Source organism: Raphanus sativus, chromosome 8 (genome assembly GCF_000801105.2).
Source record: "Raphanus sativus cultivar WK10039 chromosome 8, ASM80110v3, whole genome shotgun sequence".
Classification (NCBI taxonomy): domain Eukaryota; kingdom Viridiplantae; phylum Streptophyta; class Magnoliopsida; order Brassicales; family Brassicaceae; genus Raphanus; species Raphanus sativus.
In genome coordinates, this window is record NC_079518.1 from 12,788,746 (window position 1) to 12,800,577 (window position 11,832).

At 26.8% G+C, this 11,832-nt stretch overlaps 1 protein-coding gene across 4 annotated transcripts; it reads left to right on the plus strand.

The window, feature by feature from the left end:
• The first annotated feature begins 576 nt into the window (after positions 1–576).
• On the plus strand, positions 577–11,776 carry LOC108822622 (putative terpenoid synthase 7). Of its 4 annotated transcripts, none has more exons than XM_056992413.1 (9): positions 577–973; positions 1,140–1,240; positions 3,724–4,009; positions 4,106–4,370; positions 4,467–4,842; positions 10,336–10,560; positions 10,682–10,823; positions 10,956–11,204; positions 11,382–11,631. In XM_056992413.1, exons 1-9 carry the CDS (start codon positions 878–880, stop codon positions 11,394–11,396), a joined length of 1,755 nt encoding a protein of 584 aa, XP_056848393.1. In that variant the 5' UTR covers positions 577–877; the 3' UTR covers positions 11,397–11,631. The 4 variants fall into 4 exon arrangements, with proteins under 4 accessions (XP_056848393.1, XP_018451250.2, XP_056848392.1 ...); XM_018595748.2 differs by having other exon boundaries at positions 578–973; positions 11,288–11,776; XM_056992412.1 differs by having other exon boundaries at positions 578–973; positions 1,140–1,234; positions 11,288–11,776.
• The last annotated feature ends 56 nt before the right edge of the window (positions 11,777–11,832 follow it).

The following is an 11,832-nucleotide window of genomic DNA, read 5'->3' on the forward strand; positions in this document are numbered from 1 at the left end:
AATTGACCCTGACTTTTTCTAAATATTTACAATGGAATGCCACTAGAATAAAACATTAATATTGCTAAACCAACAACTCAAATTTGACCTGCCTTACTTTATTATCTCGAAACAAAACCGACGTAACTTAATATTGCGTGTTTAATGATAATCATTGAGATATGGAAACATGATCAAATCTAAAATCTCTATAGAAAAGTTGTTTCCGTATATAGCTCTTGCAATCTTAACAATGGAATATTACCTTATTCTTTTTTTTTTTTTTTGACGGCAAACGGCTATTCTATTACTCATATTACCTTATTCTTATCATTTATTTTTGCTCTCACGGTATATTTGGTATATTTGTAGAAAATTCTTATTATCTAATCTTGCCTTCCAAGATATTCTTTGAAAATTGACTACAATTAAGCAAGCATCACTAATTAGTTTCCATATTCTGCGTTTGAAATTTTAACAAATAATTAGAATTTGATTAGCATACATATGTTCATACGATACAATTTTTTTTCTTTTCAAAAAAACAGAATATAAAACCATCTTAGCTGTAGCTACTCCCCATTTCTATCCTCTTAACCTAAATTATAAGAGCCTCCTATATACTTCTCCACCTATCGCTGCTTTAATCAGACGATTTTAGATCCATCCTTTATGTGCCTTTTGGTATGATTTACAGAATTTACTTGAGTGAAAATAGAGAAGTACGCTTCACAACTCTTCATCCTCTTTTTTGTTTTTGGTTAAATCCCTTCATACCTTTGCTAACATTTTCTCTCTTTTTTTGTCCGGTTATAATTCCCTGTTTTGTTCTGGTGATGATTTTTCGGAAGAATGAGGATAATTTTTGAAAACTATTTACTTAGGACTATGAACAAGTATGGAAGATTCCCACTCTCACAAAAATTCAATCCTTTGTTTGAAAAATGCTCTATGGGCTGCTTACAAGATTTCCTCGAGAGGCATGAAGATTGATGTGAGAACGTTTTCAAACCCTTTTAAATTTTCTAACTTTTTCTGTGAATATATATGCGTAATGCAAGTTGTTAATGATTGTTGTAATTGTCGTTTTCTAAGGTGAAATATGGATTACTTTTCTGGTATTAGATCGATGAAAAACATGGATACACTTGATTTTTCAGTTGGTTTTGACACCAAAGCATATCACTTTTGTCCTGGAATATGCTATTGGATGTGGACTGTTGGAGCATAATGTAGTACCTGAAGATTCAAGAAGGTTGAGGTGAACTTACATTCAAATATGAGACTTTATATATTAGTCATAACAATATATATGAATTCATTATTTTAATCTATATTATTAAAATTGAAGTACAAATTATGTTTTTTTGGAAACATAGTTTAAAAATAAGTGTGTTTGAAAACATGAATATCAATTTAAAAAAAAAGATTTATTTGGAAACATGAATATCGATATAAAAAAGATATAATATTGTTTAGAAACATAGATAGCATTATATTAAGAAAATAATAAATTTATGTTATTAAGAAAAGTTGAAAATCTATTATATTATGAGAAACTATATATTTGTGTAAATTTTAAAATATATGAAAATGAGCTAATCTAATAATCTAAAAATATCATTTGTTTAAAATAATCATAAAACAAAATTTAAACTTTATATACATATTTCAAATCAAAATAATAATTTAAAGTTGATTTATATCAAAAATTGATTTAAAATATACATATATTCAAAAAAATTATTTTTTACCAAAATATTTCCAACAACCATTATTAAAAAATGTTTTCAATATATGTGATTATTGAAAATATAATATATGTGATTATTTATCTGATAGTATATATAAAATACTATTAATTATATGTTTGGTGTGTTTGAAATGAAAAAAATAGATTGTGAATTAGGGATGGGCGTTCGGGTACCCATTCGGATTCGGTTTAGGTCTGTTTGGGTTTCGGGTTATCGGGATCAAAGATTTCAGTCCCATCGGATACTTCTAAATTTTGGTTCGGAAGCAAATTCGCATCTTTGCGGGTTTGTTCAGATTCGATAACCCATTTAAATTCATTATATACTTTAAATTTCTCAAAATATATAAACAAAATAATATAGTACTTATACATTTGAATAACATATATCAGAATACCTAAACTTAACATATAAATTGGTTTGATTTAAATAATTGGATATAAAATCAATAGTTATGTTAAGTATTTTTAGTGATTTGAATATACTTTAATTATTTTAGATATTTATATATATTTTCAACTATTTAAACCAACTTATAAGTACCATACATATTCTGTATGTTTTATATACATTAAGTCAAAAAAATATAAGTATATAAATCTATTTCGAATACATTCAAGTATCTGAAATACTTTGATTCGGAATGGATTCGGTTTCCTTTCTCTAAATACCAAAATTTTTATATTTAATCAACTTCTGTTCGGGTTTTGTACTTCTTTTGGATCGGGATCGTTTTAATTTTTTAGATTTCGATTTTTTGTCCAACTCTAATATTGACATGAAAAACAATATATTTTATAAAAATATACACCCGCACGGACGTGCGGGTCAAAATCTAGTGTTATTTATACACGAAAACAAAAGTCCGAAACCTGTTTCTCCATAAATATAAAATTTCATCTATGTTTCTCCATAAATACAAAGATCGAAAATCGAAAAACCCATGAAATTAATTTGTATTGGTTTATTGTTTTTAAGCAAACCAATAATTTTATGGTTCTTGATTGAAACTGATTTTAGGTTTTTGTTTTTTCGGGCTTTTTACATTTTGTTATGTCATATTGGATTTTTGTTCCGCTCTAGATTCATATTTGGTCAGGTATTACTTTATTTTAATTTAGTTTTGTTCAGTTTATTCTACAAGATTTGAGATTTTAAATTCGGTTTTAAAAAAAATGTGAAAACCAAAATTGAAGGAGAAATAGATTTCAAACTTATATTTTCGGGGATAAATAGCACGAAGTCATATTTTGATAGACATTTGGTGGTACACAATAGTATTTGTGGAGAAATAACGCGTCTACCCAAAGATAAATATATATTTACAGTTTTGGGATTAGCTAATCTACACTTAAAGTTTAGAGCTAAAATGTACGGTCTTGGGAGTGAAGTTTAAATATATAAAAAAATATATATTAAAAATTTAGAATAAAAAATAAAAAAATTTAAATAGGTTGTAAAAACATTTTTGAATTTTATAAAATGTTTAAGATTATAATCTACAAATGAAAAATCTATCTAAGATTATAAATTTAAATATATATAAACATATCTTTAAATATTATTTAAAATAAACATTATTTTAATTTTAATTAAGTTAAATTATATTAAAATATTATTAAAAGTAATAAAATACACAGTATCAATAAAATATAATTTAAACTTTAAAAAATTTGTATTTCACATGGTGCAGAAAAACATCTACTACTAATTAAAATCAACATGCTAAATTTGAAAACTAGCCGATTTTCCAAAAGTGTTGTATGTTTTTTCAAATCAACTCAAACGAATACAACTTGATAGAGAGTATTAAGAAAAATGGTATATCCACTGAGTTTGTTGGATAATCGTCATTATTATTTAGAATACTTTCTAAATTTATTAAATATGTTTTCCAATTCTCTTTAGTACCACTTACACTTTTTGTGTATACATTGTAAAGGTGAACGATTGTCTATAAGAAAGCAGTCACTAGCTTCTCTCTTTGCAGTTTTATATCATTGCATGAAAAAATGGAAACTAAAGCAGTTTTTGGACCAAAACTTGGATTTCATCTTTCTCTTCCTTCTCGGAACAATTTATTACTTCCTCCGATAATCAAACCCCACGGCTTTCCCCTGGCGTCATTTTGGGACACGCCTAGAAAGCATGTTTGTTTAAAGGCCACTAATAGTACTAGTCCGACGTCTGATGGTCAATTAAGTAATCGCAAATTCAAGAAGTTTCCACCCTCTGAATGGACTGATTACTTTCACTCGGTTCCCCTCGATGTCTCTGTGAGTTTCTAGATATATGTCTTTATGTATACATATTAGTTTTCTGTAGGTAGATGTGAATAAGGTTAATGGATGTGTGCTTTTCTACTTCTCAAGGAAATGGATGCGCTCAAGAGAGAGATTCATACACTAAAGCCGAAAGTGAAGAACACGTTAATGTCTTCCCAAGACACTCAGAGAATCCTTATGATATATTTGTTGGTGAGCCTTGGTCTTGCATATCACTTCGAGGACGAGATCTATGATATTCTAAAAGAGAGTTTCACAAAGATAAAGGAGATGATGGAACACGAAGAAGATTTGTACACAGTTTCCATCATCTTCTGGGTTTTCAGGACATACGGTCACTACATATCTTCTGGTAAGGGAAATACTAGCTTGGCTTGTCATCCTAATCGAAGTTCATACTAATGTATGTTATTTCTCATTCATAAGTTGATTCTATTTTTGTAACTAGATGTCTTTACAAGATTCAAAGAGAGCAGCGGAGACTTCAAAGAAATTCTTAAAGGGGATGCCAAGGGTATCTTGAGCTTATACGAAGCAGCGCACTTGCGGACCACGAAAGATGATATACTGAGCGAAGCGTTGAGCTTCACCTCGAGCCATTTGGAGTCATTAGTTGCAGGTGGGACATGCCCGCCTCATCTTTCAATGCATATACAAAATGCTCTCTATCTGTGTCAGCGTTGGAACATGGAGATGTTAGTCGCTGTGAAATATATCCCATTCTACGAACAAGAAGATCATGATGAGATGCTACTCAGGTTTGCTAAGATCAGTTTCAAGTTACTGCAGCTCCAGTACATTCAAGATCTCAAAATCCTAACAAAGTATGTAACCTATCTCCTCATTTATTTACACGTATTTATATGGCTGGCTTAGGGATGGAAATATCCAAGATCAAGATCCGTTCCAAAATCTGCTTTGAATTTGGATCCAGATTTGAATAGTAATATTGGATACGTTAAAACAGATTGGATATTATGATTTTCAAGCCAAGATATACGATCTAAAATTTTAAATAAATTAAAAGTTTTAATTTTGTTAATGATATTTTTAATATATGAATATGGATAAATAAAATCAATTTTGCAATATATCTTTTAATAAAATGTTGTATAAAATTTTAGTTTTAATAACTATATTATAACAGAACTGCATATCCCGAAATATTTAAATATTTTGAAGGATATCCAGAAGCCAAAGATTTGATTTCAAATAATGAAATCCTAAATAAACATCAAGATATGCGGATCTCACCTCTATGTTTATCTATACTATTAGTTTTTCAAATTATTACAAGAAAATGTCATTGATTTTTATTTTATTTTTTGTTTTCATAAATATATATTAAACTAAATTTCTTCATCCGTAACATTCTTCGTTCTAAACTAGAAATCTGCCATCTATACTATTTTTTCTATTAAAAGAGAAGTACCAATTTTTCTACCATATCAAAATCATAATAAGTCCATATTTACTAATTACATAATATAACTTAATAATCAATAAGAATATTAATAATAAATAAAATTTTAACAATAAATTTTATTTTTATTTTTAATTATAACAAAAAGAATTTTGAGAAAAATCTAACAAAATCCTGCTCAATTTTTTTTTAAAATAATATATTAATTAATTTCGTAATTAATAATATAATATTAATATTAACTAAATTTTATTATAAAACAAAAACTTCTATGCTATTTTAAATAAATGTATAATTATAATCGGTATTATATTATAATAGAAGTATTATATAAAATAAATGTGACAAGATTATATTAAACTGGTAAATTAAAATATTTTAAAATTTATTAAAATGCTTTCATTTAAATAAATTATCATTTACCGTTAAATGGGTTACAATTTGTTAACTATGTAATATTTTATACAAAAATAAAGTTCTTAACATATGTTTAAAAAAATTTAGCTATATATTTTTTTCAAAAATCATATGTTGAAAAAAATTCTTAATTTGATTATTTCAAAGTATATATTGATAATATCAAAGTCTATGAAATGAAAAATTACCTTCACGGATGTGCGGGTAAACTCTAATCTATATTATTAAAATAGAAGTCAATAACTTCTTTCATGTGTGATTTTTTTTATTTTATTTAGACCAACCTTAGAAAATTTATTAAATTTTACATAACTTAATTATAATATCTTTTAATATCTTTATTTTTTATTTGAAATACTAATAAATATCTTAAATAAATAACAAAAAAATCTTCCAAATATCTTTTATAATCTTTTAAAAATATATTTTCGAAATTAGTTAATTAAAATTTTAATTATCACAAAGTATAATTAGAAAGTAAATTTTAGTTTAGTTTCGTTTGTAAACAAAAAAAATAATAACTACATAAAATACTTTTAATAATATTTTAACGGTAAGAATTTTTTAAAATTAATTTAATTCAAAACTATACCAAGAACTATTTTTAAAGATGTTTTTAAAAATAAATATTTATTTCTATTTCTAATTTAAAAATATATATATCTTATCTATTTATGACATAAATTATGACTTAATTCATATGTGATTTTTTTAATTTAGACCACATAGAAGTCATACCTTTATATTATTTTATCATGTAGTACAATTAATTTATACCTCCGTCATAGATGAAACATTTGATCTTTATTCATATCGTATATATAAGATTTTAGTCATCTGTTATTAAGGTATGTGTATTCTCATGTGCTAAAAACCAATTTGGTTTATTATTTAAACATATATACTAAATTGGTTTAATTAATCACTATATACCAAATTATCTATTATGTAGGTTCTTAATTTAATTTCCACATATATTTCAAATTAATAAAACAAAAACTATGTAAATCAGTATTGTAATGTTTTCAAAATAAATTTTGTTACAAAAATACAAAATTAGTTAAAATCAATTCGGTTTATTATTTAAACATCTATACTAAATTGATTTAATTAATCACTATTATACCTAATCCTCTATTATGTAGGTTCAACTTACTTTAATCTCCACATATATTTAAAAATTATAAATAAAACAAAAATTATGTAAAACAGTATTGTTACATAATAGTGATTTTCAAAACAAATTTTGTTATAAAAATACAAAATTTATAAATTTTATAGGAATAATATTATAAGCCACACAAATATTATTATAAAATTAGATAATATATAACACTAAATTGTATTAATTTATTGATATATTTTATTGCATAACCTAAAATACTTTAATATTTGCGGGTCAAATTCTAGTTATATTTAAATGATCTTCTCTAACATTTATATTATACACAAATACATTATTTATATCATCCAAACATATGTATTTCACATAGTAAGTCAATTACATTATTATGAACATAGAAGCATCTCAAAACAACTAAAGCTCTCTTCTAAACCTGCAACATGATTAACGTTGACTTATGTATAACAAAGTAATGTCTAACACAAAAAAATGTATTTGGTGAAATAAGGTCTAATACTTTTGAAACTACAATGTATCAATTATGACATTTGGAAGAAAAAATGACTCATATTTGTCTCAACCCTAAACGAAAAATTTAAATCCCAGTACACAACCCCCAAAATTCAGTTTTTGTTAATTATCCTCAAAACAAATCATTTCGATCAAGATCAATAGATTATTAACAATATAGGACTGAATTAAATATATATTGCTACACAAATAGATTGTTGGTTCCGGTTTTTCTAATAATATTTTCTTTTAACATGTACCATAATATACTACAATTTTCTAAACTTTGACAAATAAACTTAAGTTTCAGTTTTTTTCCAAATGATATTTTCTTTTAACGTGTACCATCATAATATAATACAACAATCTTTTCTTTTAACGAATCTGGTTTGACATTATTTTAATATGAAATAATGTCTAATTAGTTTTTTCCGGTTCTTCAATCAATCTGAGATTTATAAATACCGAAAATATTCATATATTGTAGGTTATTAGATATATCATTAGATGAATATATAATTTGGTTACTTCACCTAAAGTAGAAAAAACAATTTCCCTGATACCTTCAACTATATAATTTTAATCTATCCAAAACTATGTTTTTCTCCATGATGGTTAAATTTACCGGTGGCGAAAATAATTAAAAATGTATTAAAAGGGAAATGATAGAACATTGTAAATAAGTTTAAAAGTCAATAGCAGAATTCTATCAGTGATTTTACTTTAATAGTGTAGATGAGTTTTATAAATGCCAAAAATATTCATATTTGTAGGTTATTCGATATATCATTAGATGGATATATAAATTGGTTACTTCGTCCAATTTCCCTGATAACTTCAACTATATAATTTTAATCTATCCAAAATTATATTTTTCTCCATGATGATTAAATTTACAAGTGACGAAAATAATTACAAATGTTTTAAAAGGGAAATGGCAGAACATTGTAAATAACTTTAAAAGGTAAAGATATAATTCTACGAGGAATTCTGCTTTGATAGTATAAATTACTAAAAATATATGCAATAGGTATCTTATGATTTTGTAAATGTCCTTACTTATTATACAAGTATTTTTCTCATAGATATAACCACTGAATGTTTTATCTACAATTACCATAAAATCCATATCAACTCAGTTTAGATCATTATGTCAAAAAAATCTCAAAACAATAATGGCCAACCTATCATGATTTTTTCTGTTATCCAATTTTCTTTTCAAAAAAATTTTTCAATATAAAAATAAATATTTTTAGAAATATCTAGTTTAATGTATTATCAAATTTAATAATAATAATAATAATAATAATTTTGGAGCTTTGATTTTTTTTATTTAGAAATAGCTCTAACAGATCTAAAAGACCAATATAGTTACCGTTGTCTAGATAAGCAACCTTATTAAATCTTAATTTAATGAATTTTTATTGGGTTCACTCATATGGTAAACATATAGGTTCACCAACCAATAGTATTTTATTATTTCATTCGATATTTTTTAAAAAGTAACAAAATATTTTCCAAGTTATATTATGTTTTTAACAAAAAAATATATAAATAAATCAAAAATAGCAATAGTTGCCAAAAAAAATAATATTTTGACACTGTTACCAAACACTAAACCCTAAATCCAAAACACTAAACCTAAAATTCTAAACCCTTGGATAAACCCTAAACCCTTGAATAAATTCTAAACCCTAAATTATAAACACTAAATCTTAAAAATACTAAACTCTTAATCCTAAACCCTAAACCCTTAGATAAATCCTAAACCCTAAACCCTAAGCTTTAAACCCTTGGATAAACGATAAACCTTTTGATAAATCCTAAACCATAAACACTAAACACTAAATCTTAAAAAAACTAAAATATTAATCCTAAACCTGTAATTTTTAATACTTTTAACGCCGTTAACAAAACACTAAACCATAAATCCTAAACACGAAATCTTAAACATTATACTCTAAATAAACCCTTGGGTAAACCCTAAACCCTCGAATAAATTCTAAACCTTAAATCATAAACACTAAATCTTAAAAATACTAAACCCTAATCCTAAACCCTAACTCCTTAGATAAATCCTAAACCCTAAACCCTAAGCTTTAAACCTTTGGATAAACGATAAACCTTTGGATAAATCCTAAACCATAAACACTAAACACTAAATCTTAAAAAAACTAAAATATTAATCCTAAACCTGTAATTTTTAATACTTTTAACGCCGTTAACAAAACACTAAACAATAAATCCTAAACACGAAATCTTAAAAATTATACTCTAAACTTTTAGATAAACCATAAATCCTAGGTCTTAAGATTTATCCAAGGGTTTAGGTTTTAAGAAAAGATTTAGTATTTTTAAGAATTAGTGTTTAGTGTTTGTCATTTAGGGTTTAGAATTTATCCAAAACAAAGCAGAGTTTATCCAAGGGTTTAAGATTTAGCGTTTGTGATTTAGGGTTTAGTGTTTTGATGATAGCATTAAAATATTAAAAAAAGTTTTGGCAACTACTATTATTTTTTATCTTTATTTTAAAAACATAATATAACTTGGCAAATAGGTTGTTTCCTTTTTTAAAAATATATAGAATATGAAATAAAAAATCATATTGTTTGGTGAACCCAGAAAAAACTCAAATTTAATAGGTCTTAGTTGTTCAAGGTTTAATTGAGATAATTTAAAATATAACTAAATCATTTATTTTAGCCTTTCTAATAAAGCAATTTGGGTTTTATATCAGATCTTCACAAAAAAAAAAAATATTTCAAGCTTTAAAAGTCCGCAGATCAAAATTTAGTAATAGCTTAAAGAAAGTATTCTAACATATATAAAATGTTTGGATTCAAGCTGGTGGTACAAGGAGGTAGATATTGTATCAAAGGTGCCACCTTACTTAAAAGACAGACTCGTCGAAAATTATTTCTTGGTAAAAGCAGCTTTCTCGGAGCCACAAGTCTCACGTGCAAGGATTATGTTGACTCAGTATTACACCATTTTAGGGATTATAGATGACACATTCGACAGATATGCATCTCTTCCTGAGGCAGAAATCCTTGCCAATAGCTTGGAAAGGTATCAAAATTTCATATAAGCAATAAACATTAAGTAAACCGCTTTTCAAAAAAAAAAAAAAACATTACGTAAACAAAAAAAAAACAATTATTATGATGGTAGTGGTGGTGGTGATGTACAGGTGGTCTCCCGATCCTGCCATGGATAAACAACCTGAATATTTGAAAGCCGTACTAAACTTTATATTGGATACTTTCGAAGATTTTGAAAAAGAACTTAGGCCGGAAGGAAAACCTTACAGTGTGGAAGCCAATATAGAAGAGGTAACCAATCAATCAATCAAGGATAATATATATTGTCCGGTAGCGTTAAAATTTTATTCAGTGGACTCATATGATTGATATCCAAAAGAAGAAAAAAGGTAACGGTTTTATTATACTTTTGAGATTTTGCAGTTAAAGGCAGTTGTGAAAGCCAATTTTGAGCATGCAAAATGGGCACACGCTGCTCACCTGCCTGGCTTTGAGGAGTACATGGAGGTTGCTGAGGTGGAGATCACAGTGTATGCAGCTTTGGCTGGTTGTTTCATGTCTCTGGGAAAAATGGCTACCAGGGAAGCTTACGAGTGGCTTAAATCGAGGCCAAGACTGGTCAAATCTATATCTCTCAGAGGTCGTCTTATGGATGATATAACCGGTTTAGAAGTAAGAAACTAAGAATCTGGATAATTTCTCTCTTCATGCTTTCTTCTCTATATTACGATATTTCTAAAACTTTGATTAGGAAGAGAGGACAGATCACAAATGCAGTCAACTGTTATATGAAGCAATATGGAGTTACCAAACAAGATGCTTTAAGAGAGCTTCACAAAATTGTTGCAGATAACGGTAACATAATAAATGAGGAGCTCTTGACGACAACTGGTATGTCACGTTTGGTTCTCAAGACAGTAATGGGTCTTGCACAATCGGTCGCCGTCTGCTACAATGGATATGAAGGATACACTTTCCCGGAAGGAAAAATCAAGGAGTACATGACTTCTTTGTTTGTCGATCAGATTCGTCTTTAACAAATTTGGAATGGTCTAAGCGTGTGGCCTATGTTCTTGGTTTCTCTTCACAAGGCTATTTGTTTGGTTTCTACGGTCTACTATATAATTAGGTCGTTCACTCTTTAAATTGCCAAAAAGAGCTTTTTATCATTTATGTATGGTCCGTTACAATTGATGTTGGTTAAAACCCTTGCAATTAGATTTGGCTTTGTTTCTCACCGACCATCCATTTTGTACAAATGGCCACATAAAAATGAAAAAAAAACTTCTCGTGGTCCTCG